Consider the following 19,170-nt stretch of genomic DNA (forward strand, 5'->3'; position numbering starts at 1 on the left):
ATTTCTACTCATCAAATCCCGAGCACATGGAGGAGGGCGATAGTGGTCCCGATCCACAAGAAGGTGGATCGGCTGGATCCAAGGAACTATCGCCCTCCTGGACGTTATCGGCAAACTGTTTGGTATAATTCTTCTGAACAACCTTAATGCTTGGTGTGTAGGGCTACCAAAAGCTACGATCAATTCCAGTCTGGATTCGTGAAAGGCCTGAGAATGGCCGTTAACATCCTTCTGCTGCAAATCCTGAAATAAAGGGCTTGGTGTCAGAAAACAAAGATCTATATGGTATTTGTGCACCTTGTATAGGCATTTGATCAAGTAGACAGACGCCTTCTCTGGTCCAAAATGGAGAAAAAAATCTTGCCCGCTGAGTATACTGGAGCCAATCAAGGCTATGCACTCCCACACCACCTAAATAAGTCTGGACACTTGTCTAAAGAAATCAAGACTTTGCGAGGGGTAAAACAGGGGTGCCCGATGGCGCCTGGACTTTTCAATTTTTTCTTGGAAAACATGCCTGAGGCTTTTCACCTGGTAAGATCATTCCCCCCAAAAGTGGGTGGGGTCCATCTTTCTCGATTCCTCTACGCTGACAACGTAGTACTCATTGACCAAACGCTGGTAGGTTTTCAGCGGCAACTCAATGCCCTTAACAATTACATCAGACAGAACGGGCTCGAAATTAACAAATGTAAGACCAAAACTATGAGCTTCGGTACATCTACCAGAGGTAAAACTCGGCCCTCATGGCATGTCGGAGGTGAAAAAAATCGAGACCGTCGACTCCTTCAAATATTTCGGGGTTTTGCTAAGTAACTCCAAGCCGGAAGCCCCCATGCCGTCTTACCTGGTAGGAAAAATGAAAACCTTGACCTCCCAGGCGTGTGCTTTAAACCGGAAATTTGGACGATTTTCCATTCTACCAGTTATCCAGTTCTATAAAGCAAAGGTCATTCCAACAGAAGTCTACGGGGCTGATGTCATGTTTTCCATCTTAGATCGTTTTTGGTCTTGTCTCGATGGTCTCTTCTGGAAGCGTGTTATTGGGATCCCACAATCCACCCCGATTGCCAATCTTTGCCGAGAACTGGGCCTCTCGCCATTGAGGTGTTCAGTCATCTGGACAGACTGGCCTTGTTTCGCAAAAATTCTCGCTTCCCCAAGACTCCCAATCTTGGACTTGATCTATGACGAGTCAAAAGAACTACATAACCCATCTTTGCAATACTGGTTCCAGGACATGATTAGTTGCTTAGACGTTATTGGTAGCCGTCCCGACCAACTTTTGACCAACCCTAACAGGGTGAAAGAAAAATTGAAAAGGTTTGATTGGATTCAAACACTGCAAGCGGGATCTAACTGCCAACTGGTTACGCATTTGCCCCTAGACAACTGGAAGTTGAATAGTGTGCGCACATATCTGAAACACTTTCCGGGCAAAAATGTAAGACTTTTTGCAAGCCCGGGTTTAACTTGTACTCGACTCATGAGATCCAGGCTATTTGAGGATTATTGAAAAGTAAGAAGTGTCGCTTCTGAAACATTGGCTCACATTGTCACAAAATGCACCGGGCCCATTTCAGCTTCGCACATTTTGTTTTAGCCATTTATTTTTCTGATTTTATTGCTTCTGACCCTCAATCTTGGTGGTCACTTAATTGGTGGTGCAAAAATCAAGTATGTTATAGCCCTGGTTCAATTACTCGAGTGCTTATCTTTTGACTCTGGCACATTTAGTTGATTGGTTTAAATAGTTCTCATCTATGGCTGTTTACGATGCAGTGAATTTCTCTTTTATTTTATCTCTCCTTTTCTTGTTTTTCTCCTTTTCGCTCTTTTCCTTTTCTGTTTGTCACAATTAACAATCGAATGTTATTGTAAAAAAATGTATTTGCTAAAAAATTGTTTTACAATTTGAATGCAATAAACAAATAAAAAAAAAGTGGCATGTCTGTAACTAAGTCCCTGCATTGTATGTATTTGACAGTGTAAAAATGTATGATCTGTAACTAAGTTCCTTTCCTGTAACAAGTGCCATGATGCCTCCGGGCTGTTGTGCGCTATACAAAAACGAATAAATAAATACCTTATGGCCTTCAGCCCACCCACATACGTTCTTGAGAGAGTCCTTAACATAGATTACCCAAGCGACATTCTGTTTCTTCTTGTGGTCTCTAAACCTCTTCAAGTATTGGGCAGAAGTCTTCCCAAACTTCAAGAATAGGGCCTGTTTTAATTTGTAAAAAATCTTCTGTCACAGCTTTTGGACACTCAATAATGGCACTGACCCTACTCTGAGGATGCCTGCGAGCAACCACACAATTTATCTCGCTCAACTTCTTGCACCTCACAAGCAAGTTCAAAAGCAGTTAACCATTCTTTGATGTCATTCATTCAATAATACACATCAAGCAGATCCTTTGTAAACCTAGGATAAGAGGAGAAGCCAAAGTCGTAATCAGACCCAATGGAGGAGTTTCGACCCCCATTCAGTCTTGCAAGCACCAGCTTGAAATCCATTCACTTTCGGTCCTTTATCAGACTCAACCTTAGCCATTGTATACTGTAAATATAACTCTTTGATTCTAAACCTTTCCTTTTCAATCCTGAATAAAGTTTCAGCATCAACAGTATTAGCAGTAGAAACAGTTGCATTAGCGGAACCTCAATGATCTGAAGTATCATTTGAAGCAGTGTCATCGTTAGTAACATTGATAGGCAGACTACCACTGGGTCCTGCACCAGTGTCAGCATTATTAGACAAAGGAAAAACACTTTCCCTGTATGTCTAGTATTCTATAACTCTCTGCACTCATTCATTTATTGTTCCAGAAGTAGGCAAACATTTTTCAGAACACATTTTACTTAGAAAGCGCCTTTGTGAATTGTGAAAAACCTAAGGGTCTTTCCCTGTCTACTCTCTGGGGATCTTCTATTCAGGTGGCCAGGGGAGGGCTATCGCTTCTGAATCCCAAACCTGGGGGTGGACAAAAGAGGAGAATCACCTGGCTAGAGGGTCCTTGGGGATTGGGGAAGGAATACCCGAGGGTGAAACATGGTATCCCCTCCTTTGATGACAGTGAAACCCAACCCCCCTCAGCCTTCATAGGATGTATTAAGACACACAATCTTCTTTCCCCTAGTATCACTCAAGTACTGTGACAAAGAAGAGGTAATCAAGAGGAGCACAGATTTCCTATGAGAAACACCACTATGGTACTAGGACAAAGAAGATGCAGATAGAGGCACATCAACATCTTCATAGGACATGTCCCACTAACAAGGCCAGGCAGAGCTCGGCAATTGAAATCAACCATGCCCACCTGCAGCCTATCAAGTCTTCAGGAGAGTATAAAAGGAACACTAGCAATCAGCAAAGAGAGCGAGTTGGGAGGAGAGCTGAGGAGTCGTGGCTACCCAGGACCAGCTGGGAGAAACAGGGATGCTGAGACACCGAGGGTCTGTGTGAGCAAGCATCCGGGAAAAGCATGGCTAACAACCCCCGTTTCCAGCAAAGAAGAGAAGACCAAAGAAGGGAGCGGCGTGCTGATCCCTTGTTACATTGGTGTTGCAGTCCCAACACGTAAGACTGGAGATGTGGCAGGTGAAATTGACAAATGGAATTACAAGGATAAATAGTGGCAGAGCGGGTGCGTGTATGATTACACGTTCTCGAATGACTCTGTGTAAAGTAAGGAAGTGTCTGCATCGAGGAGAGCTGTGCGCGGACATGAAAAGTGAGCAAAATAAAGATCCTAAAAAGGGGGAGCTGTACGAGACATTAAGTGAAGCAAAATTCCCAAAACTGATAGAAAAGTGTTGACAACAAAGTGTGTTGGAAAAGCATTGGGTGGCCATCAGGCAGGAGATTGCTGATCAAGGCTGGCTGCAGAGACCCCAGAATAATCATCAGGGTGACCACCAGGCAGGAGATTGATCCAGGTTGGCCGCAGAGACCCGAGAATAAGCAATGAGTGTTGGAAAAGCATTGGGGTGGTCACCAGGCAGGAGATTGAACCAGGTTGGCCCCAGAGAGCCCAGTATAAGGTAAAGAGAACTCTATTAAGGATAAAGGACCTGGTTGCGTAACCTGTAATGGGTGGACTGTGCTGTCGAACAACTGCACCATGACCAGGGGAGCCTAATTGAAAGCAAAGAGCTGCATGATCTAAAGGGCTTCTGGGTTCACGGAAAGGAGACCCGGAGAAGCCTAAATAACTTACCAGGAAAAGGTACTGTGAACTTCTTTTGCCAAGTGAACTTATTGCTGGGTGAACATTGTGCCAAGTTAACTTTTCTTTGCCAAGTGAAACCTAAGAGTTCTCTGGAACTATATGATCCCGAGTGCCTTAATCTTGGGGAAAGAAGCTGCAGAAAGGCTACACTGTCACATTAACTTTATTTTGAACACTATTGAGTTGACCAAATCCCATTCACCCTATTATTCTTTAGAAGTGGGGACACGCATAGGTTTTGACACAGGCAGTATGGACTGAGAGACTTAGACTTCCCTTAGATTTATTTCCGTTAGGGAATATTCCAATTTTTGATCTAAGGCAAGTTATGCATTAAACTATCCTGACCATGGAGAATACAGGTTTTCAAACAGTTTCACTTGCCTGTGTCGTCTCTTGATACCATGCATGTCTCACATAATAGATAAGCTTTCAACAGTGTATGTTTCCATAATTGTAGCAGCTATAGTACTTTACAGGCCTTAGCTTGTTACATTTAAGAGTTTGGCAAGCCTTCACAGAGTACCAATTACCTTACACCACCACTATCACCTATTGTTAAGATGGATTTTCAGAATCAACAATGTGGGCAGATTCTGAGTGGCCGCCCTGGTGAAAAGAGAAAGAAACAAATATCTAGCCAAACATTATCTGGGTAGTGAAACTGAGCAGCAAGGCTTTGACCTAGGAAGTATGAGAGTGGTAAATGGCTCAGTTTAGCACACACAGAGCACTCTTGATAATACAAGTTAGGTACAAGCTGTAAAAATACTGTTATATATTTAGGCCGTAGACACATTCTTAGTAATTAAAACCACAGGTAAGTAGAATACACTAAGACATTTACTACAAATACATAAACATTCACCTTGAGCAAAAATACCTAACTTTTAGAAAATAATTAAAACAGTTTCACAATACTGTAGTGTACTAAATCAAGTGACTATAAAGAACCAGGTAATTAACCATCAATATGTTGAAAATCAAGTAATTAGAAAGATCATAAAACGCCTTATAAACTAACGCACTACACATCTTAAAAAGTCTTTGCCTAGCTAGAAAGGATAGGGCCACGTACTCTAGAATAAGGTACCAATGAAGTTTAGAATGCTAGAAGTCTTTTGAAGAATCTGAATAAGAGTTGGACAACAGGCAGTTATTACATGTCCCAAAGTTAGAGAAATATTTAAAAAAAAACATTTCTTAGCTGGCCCTCTCCTTGGCCCTCTCCCAATCCAACCACATTAGGGGATGCCCAGAGTAGGAACTTGACCAGAATACCAGCCTTCACAGGAGGGAGAGGTAGGGCAAGGACTGTTGTACCCTATGAAGATTGGGCAGGGTGAGCATATCTATGCTTACTCAACCCTGTACTTAGATTCACTTGCGGACCACTTCAGTAGCTCCTGAAATCGCTTGGGCCATCTTTCCTAACATCTTGGTTCAGTTAGAAGAGGTCCAGGAGGCTCAAGTGCACAGGTAACATTCGGCATCAGATTTTTGGGTCCGACTTGTTCACAGTTCTGTGCTCTGATGGATCGGCTCTAGACACCTTTACTGGACTGAAGAAAGGACCATCACTCCAGCGAGTACCTCAGAGGACCCTAAAGACACAATGCAGCCAGAGATCAGCGATGACCACTCCAAAGAAATGGCGGAAGTTGTCCCTCTTGGTGGAAACAAAGAAACTGATCCTACTAGGTCCCTCTTCGTGGTGGAGAGCTGCTACTGCAGGAGGATGCTTCTTGCTTTGTAAGTGGAGGATCTGTGGAGTCCCAAAGCTCAACTAGATGAGAGATGCAGCCAATTTGAAGCTGGTCAGCCCACAGCTTAGTTCCGGGATCCTTCCAAAGGTTTCCGAAGTCAGGATCCTCAAAAGCAGGGGTTGTGACTGGTTCCACTGGTCCAGGGGTGAAAGCACCAGTGAAGGCCTTCCAGAGATCTGCAAAGGAGCAGGGCTTCGCTGGCACAGTTGAAGAATGCAAAACAAAGTAGGCGATGGCTGTAAGGTTTGGAATGAATCTTAACCTCTGGCATTGCTCTGGGCAGCCCTCCAGACCATCATTCTTCAGCCTACAAAGTCCTTACATAAGGGGAAAGACATATGCAAATCAGGCTTGGTCCCACCACAAAATGGGCAGTCCATCCCGAACTGATAGGTTATATCCCTTCTGCACGAGACCACAAGACAGTGTTTGTCCCCACTGGGCGTCATAAGTGAGGAGTAGCTGCTGGCTGGCTTCCTATGAGTTGCGGGTCCTCAGCAGGATGCTCCTCTTTATAGAGGTCTTGGCTCCAATGACGATCTGCTGAATGGGTGCAGGCCCCCTTTTATCCAGGATTCGAGATGGAGTCGCTGCTAAGTCCACCAATGGCGAGGATATGCCACATTCATATTGGCAGAGGCTGGCAGGCCAACACATTGGCCCAGCAACAGACAAACCTTGGCCTGGATGTGGACCGGGCCCAGACAGTCCCGACCCCCCCCATCCTGTCACACACAGGAATCGCCACTTTACCCATGGAAGCTGGAGCTTTCCCGTTGCAATGGCTTACCATATATGGAAAATCCAGCCCTGGGAGGGCAGGCAGGAGTACAAAGTACAAGTTAGCCATATGAAAGGTGTTTTAGAGTATATAACACCTTAAATGGCATGATGCAGTAAAATGCAAAAATGCACAAGAACATAATAAAAAGAAAACAGTGAAATAATCTCTGCTGCCACTAGCCCATCCTCGGCATATCATATTTACAACCAAAAAGTTACAAATAACTATGCTACGGGGATACAAGTAGTCCCTACCACACTTCACAGAAAGTGGGTGTGCAGGGCAAAATAAACCGCAAATTTTACTACAGAGAACTGATTTCTCCGGCACTGATACCTATAAACACTTAGCAGTGCCCCCAGACGAGATAAGCTGAGCAAGGCCAGTTAAGGTAAAAAGTCTTCTATGGCCTCCAGAAACAAGAACAGGTGCAAAACAATAGCAAAAAGATGGCTGTTCAATTGATGTCTATGGAGGGAAAGCAGCAAAAAAAATGTTTTCCTAACAAGGACCGGAGCTGGTTTTCCACAACTCTAGTACCGGGGCCTCTACTGGCGGGCTGACGGGTAGTTCGGTCACCCTCTGCAGGCCTTCATCTAGAATGTCTGTCATTAGAATTAGACATTTGGTCTGAAAGGGACTGATGGATCTAAAGTCTATTCTTGGCTATTAGGCGTTGGAAAGAAGCCCGAAGTTTGCCTGTGATTGGCGCAGGCAAAATGTCTTGCTCCAAAGACTTGTCCAGTCCACTAGCCTCTTATAAATTAAAGGCAAGGTCCATCAATTCACCATCTGCCACATAAAACTCTTAAGGGAAATACCTGGCTTCTCTAGGGAATAAGGGCTTGAGCCCAAAAGGGATGGAATCACCCTTCTTGTAAAATAGGTCTCACCATCTTTGACATGAAAGCTCCCATAGGGAACAGAGTGTATTCATGAGAAGCCTTGGTGCCAGTGGTGCCGTGGAAGATGGAGTTTGCTCTGAAGGACTAGTGCTGTACGATGGCACAATGTGGAATATCAAGGGGTCTTGGCCCCGGAGAGCCACAGCCGAGCACCTACGGTATACGGTTGTGGTCCATTGAAGTTGGAAGCCAGACTGGTATTCCTGAAATAGGTTGTGTTGGATGATCGAGTGACGGCCTGCAGCAGGTCTACAAATACACAAAAAACACATATATGAACAAAAAGACTGAACATGCCCACATGCCATCCATGAGAAAACCATGGACTTGGAACTTGCAGAGTTAGGGTATATATCCTTCTGGAGATTAAGTCTCAAGTCTTCAGTTTAATGTCGGCTTTACCTTTGGTTTCGAGCATGGGTACTGAAATAGGTGGACCTTGCAGAAATCGTCAGCAACTGCTATCATCTTCCGGTTGTGGGATCGTATTACCGCATTGATATCTGTTCCATCTGATCCTTCAGGCCACACTCCTAAGATACAAAGCAATACTTTGTAGCAAAACATACATAAAGACAACCTACACTTTAGCAACAAGGGTACATTAAAAATGGACGTATGCCCATTTACAGCAAGCACACACTAATTTGACATTGGTTTAGCAGACAGATGAACAAGTTACTTTCTTAACTGGTAATGTTCTTTCGATGGGATGTTCCACCGACGTATTCCACATCTATGACAGTAATCACCACAGCTGTGCTGCTTCAGAAAACTTTTTCGGCGTAGGCGTCCTGCGTCGATGACGTCGATACGCTCCCTCGAGGATTTCCTCCGACGACAGACGTCACCAGGTGTTATATGTAGGACGCAAGACGCCCGTAGCCTCAGTTGTCATTTTTTCCCAGAACGTGTGGCACCAATCTTCTGCCAGTATGACTACAGAAAGACTTGCAGAAACGTAAGCTGCAATCGCATGAGAAACTCTGTAGAGGGACAGGCTGGGAGGGTGCGATGTGGAGTACGTCGGAGGAACATCCCATCGAAAGAACGTTACCAGGTAAGAAAGTAACTTGTTCTTCGAAGGGATTGTGTCCTCCGACATATTCCACATCTATGACAGACTCCCAAAGCAGTACCAACGTATGGAGGTGGGAAAAGAATTTAGAATTTTAGAATGCCCAATCAAATTGCAGAATAGAGGATCGCCTTACCAAAGGCCAAATCTTGCCCATGGATAGAATCCAGAGAGTAGTGTTTTACAAAAGCATGGACAGAGGCCCATGTGGCTGCTTCACAGATATTACGAATGGGAACACCCCTCTGCAGAGCAGTAAAGGCAGTCACACCCCTAGTAGAATGGGCCCGTAAGTGTACCGGAGGGTCCTTACCCGCCAGACGGTAGCATTCAGAGATTGTCAAGATGATCCAACGGGACAAGATCTGGTTAGAAACAGTTTGACCTAAACGCCTTACAGCGAATTCAACAAAGAGCTGATCATCAACTCTGACCCGGGACATCCGTGAGATGTAGAAACTTAAAACTCTCCTCGGATCCAACCTATGGAGCCTCTCCTCTTCCTTACCAGGATGCGGAGGAGGATAAAACGCCGGAAGAATTACCTTCGGGCTCAAATGAAATTCCGACACCACCTTCGGAAGAAAAGAAGGCCGAACCCTCAGGACAACCCTGTCCTTATGGAACACCGTGAAAGATGGCTTGGCGGAAAGTGCCTGCAACTCGCTAACTATGCAAGCGGAAGTAACCGCAACTAAAAATACAGTCTTAAAGGACAACAGTCTCAATGGACAAGAATGTAAGGGCTCAAACGGAGCTCCTATTCGGAACTTTAGAACTAAGTTCAAATCCCATCCTGGCACCTGGAAAGGTGACGGTGGAAACACATTAGTCAGCCCTTTTAGAAACCGAGAAATCAAAGGAATCTTAAAATAAGAACACTCCTCAGACGAGCACTTAAATATGGACAGCGCCACCAGGTAACCCTTATGGTACCCACTTGCAGGCCCTTGTGGGCTAACGAAAGCAAAAAAGACAGAACCACAGGAATGGCACATGAAAAAGGATCCACATTCTTTACCCGGCACCAGTTGCAGAACTTTCTCCAACGGCAACGATACAGGGACTTTGTTGCGGGCCTTCTGGCCGAAAGCAACACCTTCATCATGTCTTCAGAGAGGACCCAATCCTTATACCTCAATCTTTCAGATACCAAGCATGAAGGCTGAGAGACTTGACCTCTGGATGGAGAACCTGACCCCCCTCCGTGAGAGAGATTGTCTCGGTAGGGAAGACGGCGCGGAGGGCAGATGGACATGTCGAGAAGGTCCGTGTACCACGCTCTCCTGGCCCATGCTGGAGCAATGAGGATCATTCAGGAACCGAACCTCCGTAACCTCTGCAACACTTGCGGAATGATGGGGACTGGAGGAAACGCATACAGCAGTGGGAAGGACCACTCCACTAAGAACGCATCCCCTAAGGCTCCTCCTTCCTGCGAGCAGAATCTTACGCACTTCCGGTTGACACTGGGGTGAAGAGATCCACTTGTGGTGGCCCCCAAAGGGTGAAGATCTCCAAAAGAATTTCCTGAGCCAGCTCCCACTCGTGAGAGACCGTGCTCTACCTGCTCAGAGCGTCCGCCGCCGCGTTTCCGTCTCCGGCCAGATGATCTGCCGAGATCTTAATTTCCTGCTGGATGGCCCAGAACCAGAGCTGCATCGCCTCTCTGCACAGTGCGAGAGACCCTGCCCCTCCACATTTGTTGAGGTAGTGCATGGCCACTGTATTGTCCGTCATAATCAGGACACTCTTCCCCTGCACAGAAGGCAGAAAGGCCTTCAGGGCTAGCCTGACGACCCTCAGCTCCAACAGATTGATATGGAGTCTGGACTCCGACGGAGACCAACAAACGCTGACTATCAACTCGTTGGCATGAGCTCCCCATCCTGTGAGGGATGCGTCCGTCACGATCGTTACCTCCGGCCAGTGTAGCCAAAATGGAGCCCCCGTCATCAGATTGCCTTTGACGGCCCACCACAGAAGATCTTGGGCGACCAAGGGCAGCACCTGAACGGAATCCGACATCCTGCCGGAGGACTGCGACCACTGCATCTTGAGAGCCCACTGCAGAGATCTCATCCGCAGCATGGCCTCTGGCACCAGTAGAATGCAGAATGCCATGAGGCCGAGCAACCTTAAGAACTCGAACGCCAGGAGACTCTGGGCATGTTGGAACTTGTCCAACATCCGCAGAATGTGATGAGCCCTCACCTGGCGAGGCGAACACTGACCCAGGGATGTGTCGAGCACTGCTCCAATGTACTGGAACCACTTGGTAGGTGTCAAGTGGGACTTCTTTAAGTTGAGGGAGAAGCCCCGCTTGTGAAGGGAGTGGCAGGTAACTGACAGATGATCCAGGACTTGCTCGGGCGGGGCGCGCCCTGATCAACCAATCGTCCATGTAGGGGTAGACATGAATCCCCCCTTTCCTCAGATACGCTGCCACCACCACCACCATTAGCTTGGTGAAGACCCTTGGGGCAGAGGTCAATCCGAACCGCAGGACCCGAAACTGAAATGCGAGTCGCCAACCGCGAACCTCAGGTACTTCCTGTGCTTGGGATAAATCGGCACATGAAAGTAAGCATCCTTGAGGTCGAGAAACACCAACCAGTCCTGAAGTTGAAGAGCCTGGAGGACTTGAGAGACTAACCACCTTGAACTCGTCCTTCCTGAGGAGCTTGTTCAAACCACGCAAGTCCATGATGGGTCTCAATCCCCCGTCTTTTTTCGGGATCAAAAAATATGGGGAATACCATCCCTGTTCCTCTCTGCTACAGGCACCAGTTTTATGGCGCCTTTCTCCAGCAGGGATTTGATTTTCTGCGCAAGGAGCAGATCCGGACTCTTCAAAGAGAGCTTCCCCGGTGGATTGTCGTGAGGCCTCTGCCAGAAGCGAAGACAGTAGCCGTGGGCTATGATCTCCAGAACCCACACATCTGAAGTAATGGCATGCCATTCTACAAGATACTGCGCCAGCCTTCCCCCAACCGGCGAACCATGGGACATGGCCTCATGACTGACCAGAAGCGGCTGCAGCAGTGCCTGAGGGCAAAGAGGCAACTGCCCAAGCGGCTTTGGCACCTCAAGTACCTTGCTTTCCACCTCTGGCACTCCTACGTTGGCCCCTTTGACTGGCAGCTCCCCGCGATCTACCAAAGGAAGAGTAGTATCGAAAGGTAGAGGTTGACGTACTGCAGCGCTCAACGACTTCGCTGCAGCTTTGGAGGTCTGCAACCTCTCAAGGCTCTCGTCAGCATTGCTGCCAAAAAGATTGTGACCATCAAAGGGCATGTTGAGAAGCCGGGACTGTACATCAGGAGAAAACCACGACTTCCGCAACCACGCAAACCAGCGCATCGCGGTGCTTGCCGCCATGGACCAGCTGACACAGTCTGCCACGTCCAGACCCGACTGAACTAACTCGCACATGGCATCCTTGCCATCCTGAACAAGGGCAAGAAAACCATCCCATTCCTCCCCTTCGGGAATATGTTCAGCCGCCAAAGATACACAATTCCACAGAGTGCGAGTTAATCTTGCCAAGGCACAAACGGAGTTGGCTGCCTTTAAAGCCACATCCCCAGATGAAAACACTTTCTTCGCCCAACCGTCAAAGCACTTGTCGTGCCTATCCGGAGGGATGGTAGGGTACGCAGCCTGCTTTGCTGGGGCCGTAGCCGCCTGCACCACCAAACTCTCTGGTGTGGGGTGCGCAGACAAGTAGCCGGGGTCGCCACTGGCTGGACGGTATTTTTTCAGTAGCGACTTATTCACTGCCGGGAGACTCTCCGGAGCAGTCCAAGCCGCCGCCACCCTTCCTTGTAAGGCCATATGAAATGGCAGCACTGGGTCAGTGGGTGGACCTTGGTCCAAAATATCTGTCAGGTCATCCTGCAGAAAATCCACAGGTGGAGCAGACCACCCCTAGTACTCCATCACCCTCGACATGAGACGCCTGTACGAAGACTCAGTATGTGTACCAGGCTCAGGCCTGCCAAACCCAACCTCCGCGGAGGTGTCCAGACCACTGGCGTCATGCAAGGATTGACAGAGGTCTTCCATCTGGCTATGACCAGACAACAGTTTGCCAGGAACCTCATGAGGAACAAGCCCCTCTGACCCTTCATCCACCTCTGAGATATAACCAAAGGCTGAAATAAATCCCTGGATGAGGGCACAGAAAAAGGCTCAAACACAGGCCTCACTGATTTACTCAGGGCCTTCTTCTGAGTTTCCACAGTCCTCTGGGGTACCTCCGGTAAAGCCTCCACAAAGGCGGCGAGGGCGTCAACGGAAGTGGCGTCGACGTTGAGCGAGGCACCGATAACTTCGACAACGGCTTTGAGGCCAGAGCCCTGAGCGTGTCCTTAGACGGCCTCGGCGCCATCAGCGTCGATGCCTTCTTAGAAGGCCTCAAAGGCTCCAACGGTCTTGATGGCGTTGAGGACCGGGACCTGGAGCGGGTATGGCTAGAGCGATCTACCTTGTCCGATCGGGACCTCGACGTCTCTCCATGATCGCGCCGACCGCCCGAAGGCATGCGAGCAGTGGCCCTAGCGCTTTCCTTGCCGGCTTCTCTCGAAGGCGCCGACGGAACGGAGACCTACGATTCGAAAATCGCCATCATCTCCTTACGAAATGCGTCCCATTCTGCCAGAGATGAATGCTTGTTGGGACAAGCTACTGCCGTCTGGCGACCAGTGATGGCGCTTCCGCAAGTGCATAGAAGAGGCAGAGGGATGGCGGGAACCACTCCGGGACCGAGACCCCCTGGGCTTACGCCAACGCAGATAGTCGCCCCTCGAATCATTGGTCGAAAGCCCAGCAGATTTCGACTTACGGGGTTTGGAATCCCTACCTACAGACAACTTCTTCTTCCGCTCCAGCAAGGCCTTCGACGTCAAACACTGGCATTCATCGCAGTCATCGGTAGCATGGTCCCGCCGAGAAACCACAGGCAGACATCGTGCGGGTCCGTAAGCGACATCTTGGAACCGCAGTCCCGACACTTCTTGAAACACGACCGCGGGGTAGAAGACGAAGACATATTTCACAAACAACCAAGTACAAAGAACCGATTCAACAGAAGAACTGAGGCGCGCTGAGATTCCGAAGCGAACACATTCGCAGAAAAAAACGGAGGCTACAGGCGTTGTGCATTCTACATATAACATCTGGTGATGTCGGCCGTCGGAGGAGGTCCTCGAGGGAGCGTATCGACATCATTGATGACGGACGCCTAAAAAGTTTTCCGAAAGCAGCACAGCTGCAGTGATTACTGTCATAGATGTGGAATAAGTCGGAGGACACAATCCTTTCGAAATAATATTTAGCAACTGCATAGTTATACATAGCTATAACCTACGTCGTGTCTAGGACCTATTCATTTTTGGATATTTGCATGTACTCATATGCTAAGAGGAGGATTGCAGGAATTCAATAATACGTATAAAATAAACAGTGCAACAAAACAGTGCAAACGTATTTATGGATAGCAGAATTTGTTGACTAATGTATAACGGTCAGCCAGCCCTCGTAAGCTCGAGCAAAGAGAGGGCCTTGGGGAGAGTTGGGGGCTGCTACTGGCCAATCCCACCCCACCACAAGTTATTTAACTCAATTAGCACCCGGGTTTTCTCTGTGTGGGGGGAATAATTTATCCCCTAATATGGCCACTTACAGAAATAGGAAAGGGCATTTGCAAGTCACTTTTCTATTTCTAGTGCGGCTACCTAGAGGCAATAAAGAGAAGAACACCTGCAGGGACAGTAAGAAAGTAAAAAGGTGCACAAGGGAGGGAGGCAGGTCAGTGGGAGGAGCGGGAGACTGAGTGAAACTGGGATGGGGAGAGGATGGGCCTGCAGGGACAAGTGGCAAAAAAAGGTGGTGGACTATGGTGGGGCGCCAAATGCAGGTTTATACTTCTGGCTACAGCTCATGTTCCTAGCATTCTGAATGGGTGGCGGCTCGCCAACGGGTGCTTAAAGTGGGCATATCTAAACAGTACACATGCATTGGTTTTTAACAGATATATAAAACTGCATGGGAAAGGTTGATATTGCTGGTTGGCCAGTAAGGGGTATACAACTAGAAGACCTGTTGGAGGAGCATGCTTTTAGACAGATTTGAGGTGATAGCCTATGGCCCATAAAACAGAAGCAAGGCGCTCCAGTTTTACTAGCACAAAAGACTGCGAGAGTAGACCTCCCCGAAGAGAACATACAGTGTAGCCAGGTGCCATTTTGTTTCCAGTCACCAATCTCTGTGTTCCATTTGGTTTCAGTCTGCACAGACAATGCAGACCCACCATCCTGGCCTAAAATGTATCCTAAAGATAATTTGGATATGGAATTGCAGATCACACACTTCCCCAGCGTCTCAAGTTGCTAGAAATGGATGCAGAAGAATGGGGGCTATGATTATCTAGAATTCTAATCGGAGCATGAAATAGCCAAGACATGAGAGCTTTCATGAATACGAGTGGGTTCTCAGCAGACCAAAAGGTAAGGGAGTACCAAAGTTGAGGATCAATATCGGAGAAAGCAGAAACGCTCATTCTTTTTCAACTGAAAACTGGAAGAGAAGCAGACTAAGAACTTGGGGAATTGGAGGGGACGTAATGTTGAATCTCATCAAGAAGAAAGTGTGGCTGATACCATAAAAAGCTCTTGACTACCTTTTGCTTTGTGGGAAAAATGTAAATAGTTTAGCCGCCCGATCCCACAGGACCTTAGAATGCATGGAGTGGCACAACCCACAGTCGTGGGTGTTGTATTTCTTTCCTTGAAGGTACAAACAAATCATGTAGGGGTTAGATACTGACAACTGCTGGCTGCAATCCATACAGGGCTTGACGGAAGAGTCTTCTTTTGCAGGTTTGAGCATTATTTGCCAAATGTGAACTAGCTTGTTCCCAAAGTGTTCAGAGTGCACCGAAAAAAAGAACTAAGGTCACGGTGTCTCAATATATATTGGCCCCCACGTCATGTCCTGCGTGGGGAGTTGAGCAGAGCACATAGAGCCGCGCTGTGCCGCCTGGTTGTGGAAAGGTTTAAGAACTGCTGCACTGGGATCCCAGTATCATAGATGAGGAATCAGTGGGATGAAGGAATCCTTTAGAAACTCCCGCTTGCAGAAGAGTACTCCATGGATTACATAAGTCACTTAAAGACAATCCCCACAAGCCCACCCAAACCCATCACAGGTCAGCTGACAAGGGTATTACCAAGGCCCTGTTCTAAATTGAAAGAAATATACATGTTTCACATATAGAGATCTGTGAGCTGGGCGACTTCATTCACAGACAAATAATCAAATGCACTTTACTGAAATGCAAAATATCATGATAGGACCATGTTCTGCAAGGTTCAGTACTTGGCCCGTGGCTCTTCTCTATACTATTCCTCTTTCTCTCATTGGCTCTGTTAAGCTCTGTGAGAAACCTGAAGGTGTCTCCCTGACTAGTCCCCGGGAGTCTGTCATCAAGGTAGACAGAACACGGCCATCGCTATTGGATCCAGTTCCTGGGGTGGACCAGTGAGGGAGGATCACCTGGATGGGGGGTCCTCGGGGTGTGGAAGTACGGTTGAGCGGCAGTATCCCCCTTCTTATAAAACCTTTTCTCCGATCTATCACGTAGGATACTCAAACACTCTACCCCCCTTTTCCGACGCAAACACTTGCGCATATCACAAAGGATGACGGAATAACACCCGAGCCATTTACCTGACATGTCCCAACACAAGGGTCAGGCAAAGTCAGGCAATTAACCAGAACTACACACATCTGACGACCCTTTCCCTAAAGGGGTAAAAGGTGCAGCATGAGAGCACAATACGAACAAGGCATACCGCAAAACGAGGGAGCTTACTGAGCACGGCAGTTCAAGAGGAGGAGAAAGACGGCGCGAACCGAGAGGGTAACAAGGAGAGAAGCGACCTTGCCCTTTCCGACCAAGACCTGTTAACTCTCTGCAGAAGGAATCTTAAGACCGCAAACAATAGCCAACAGGTGTTGCAGCAGATGTCAACGGTACACAGTGCCCTCCTCTGCTAATAACCAAGCTGGGGAGAGACTCTTGTCTCCGTGGTACCAACCTTGACACTCCAGAGAGAAGAAAAGCCAAGTGGTTCATCACAGCTGGTGTGTCGAGGGGAGAGCCGATAAGAAACTGAACTGTGTTGAGCGAAAAAAGCAAACGGCTAATTGAACTGTGAATGTACAAAGAACTGTTAATACCCGAAGGGGGAAACCAGCAACAGAGGAGTCAGGCACCACGTTGGTGCTCACTCAGGAAACTCTGGCTGATTACCCGATTGTTGAAACTACGGTTATAGGAAGGCCTTGGGAAAGGCGAGAAAGAGGACAAAGTGGTCATACAGGGGTCCAATAAAATCCTCTGTACAGTTGAAAGTCTTTGATCAACAGATGATTGTGAAGCTAAGGGAAGTGAATCCTGCATCGTAAGAACTGATTGAGAAAATGTGCGATTGACAAAGTTGGCAAGAATGAACCTAAAGGAGGGATGCCGATAAACAGGGGGTGAAGTCTAAAGTCCGGATATACAGTGTATTGAAAAGAGTGAATCAGGTAGAGGGATGTCCACAGTGAACTCTTTAAAAAGACATTAAGATTTGTGAATGACACAGATGAAATTGTGTTGAAAGCAGTCGTGAGCCCGATGAGGGAAGCTAACATTCGAGAAGGGTCTGAGCCTGGAAGAGGGGGACCCACGGGTGAAAAGGTATCACTCATCGTATACTCAGAAAGGATCTTTTGTTTATTATTTTGAAACAGATCAGGTCCACAGAGGCAAGAGATTTTCTGTAGAAAAGAGACAAACACAGAAGGCCCCGATTGCTGAGAGCGGAATTGTTGGCTCGTGCTGGGAAAGCTCGATTGTGAGCTGTGCTACAGAATCCTACCTTGTCCTGTGCTTAAAACATGGGGAAGGAAGACCCAGACTACCGTATCCTGACGTATTATTTGTGAAGGCCTCCTTCTTTCTTAAGAACATTATGTCAGGTTCCCTGAAAGATTACATGCACAATAGATATTTACATGCAACAGGTAACTCATTGTTTTAATTCATTCCTGTAGGTTTCCTCTAGTTTGGTTTGGGCATGGACTACTGCAATTCTGAGTGTTGGTGGGTTCCCTAGCCAAGATGGAGGTAAAGAACAGAGTTCACGATTGGTGGATGGAAGGACAAAGTGCACAGCTGAACATTCGAAACTGCCTTTCATTAGAGATTTCATTGAAGCAGGTCATGTTTATTTTTGTCCAGGGTTTCAGGCCCAGGTTATCTTAGTAGTTACCTTATTTATTCAGGAAGAAGTTAAAAGAAAAGGAAGACAATGTTACTGCAGAAAAGGAAGAGAACACTGAAGTGAATCTACATGAAAGCTAAGTTAAAAAATATATTTAGTATTTAATTCAGACTTTAGTCAGAATCCTTGTTTAAATCGGTGTTTGGTCAATAGTTCAGAGTTTAAACAGTGAACTTTGAGTTGACTTGCTGTGCGCGCACTTGTTTAGTTTGCTTAAGATGATGAATTTAGTCTGCATAGTAACACAACCTTTCATTACGTTGCTAGATTGCATTGCATTCAGCGTTCGCTGTATTGAGGGACGAGAAGAAATTCCAGGCTGGGTCGATTATTACTGAAGGGAAATGGAGGGGAGGAAAAGTGACAGAGATCCATTTGCTGGCGCGACCCGAGAGGTGAGAGAACAGATGCTTGTCCAGGGATCCCTGCTGTCAACAAACTGAACGTGAGAGGCGCGCATGTGTGTATTTCAACGCCAGCATTTAATCCTTCGTGTTTGAAGAGCACAGTGACTTTGGGAAAGCATAAAAACTTCTCGCCAGAAAGCTTCCCGTGATTTATGAACTGTGAGCCCGCTCATAAGAGTGCAACTAAATTTTCCTTTGATTTTGCACGTTTAGCGCAGACTTAAGCACAGCAAAATCATTTCCCTGACTGCAGAATATTTAAAAAGTACGTTATGCATTCATCCCAAATAAAAAAAAAGTCAAAGTCAACTGAATACAATTAGTTCAATAATTAAGAGCTTACACACACGATCTCTAGGAATTATGCACACCTAAAGATTAGGTTACACAGGGGTTAGGAGTCGATTAGACCCACTCAGAGAAGCCTTATGAACTACACTGAGTACTATGATTCACTACTTATAAGTTAGAAGGAGGTAGCTTTTTTAAGAAATACAAATAATAGAAATGCAGGCAGTTATCTAAAGTTTTAGTGAGTGTGTAGGATTTCATGAACAGTCTTAGGAAACAAAGGTTTTACAGTCTCCAGTGGGAGTTAGAGATTCTTTCCTTCAGCGGACGAAGTTCAGGTTCCAAAGAAGAGTTAAATCCTCTATGCTG

General features: G+C 46.8%; 1 protein-coding gene across 5 annotated transcripts in view; it reads right to left on the reverse strand.

Annotated features, from left to right (window-relative positions):
- Positions 1-19,170, reverse strand: part of EML4 (EMAP like 4) — a 1,387,551-nt gene that overhangs the window by 14,155 nt on the left and 1,354,226 nt on the right. For all 5 annotated transcript variants that reach the window (XM_069608481.1, XM_069608484.1, XM_069608483.1 and 2 more), the window contains one exon: positions 8,093-8,223. In XM_069608481.1, coding sequence (XP_069464582.1) covers positions 8,093-8,223 — 131 coding nt within the window. The remainder of the gene's footprint in view (positions 1-8,092; positions 8,224-19,170) is intronic.

Source organism: Ambystoma mexicanum, chromosome 4q, assembly GCF_040938575.1.
Source record: "Ambystoma mexicanum isolate Mex_15411 chromosome 4q, UKY_AmexF1_1, whole genome shotgun sequence".
Lineage (NCBI taxonomy): Eukaryota > Metazoa > Chordata > Amphibia > Caudata > Ambystomatidae > Ambystoma > Ambystoma mexicanum.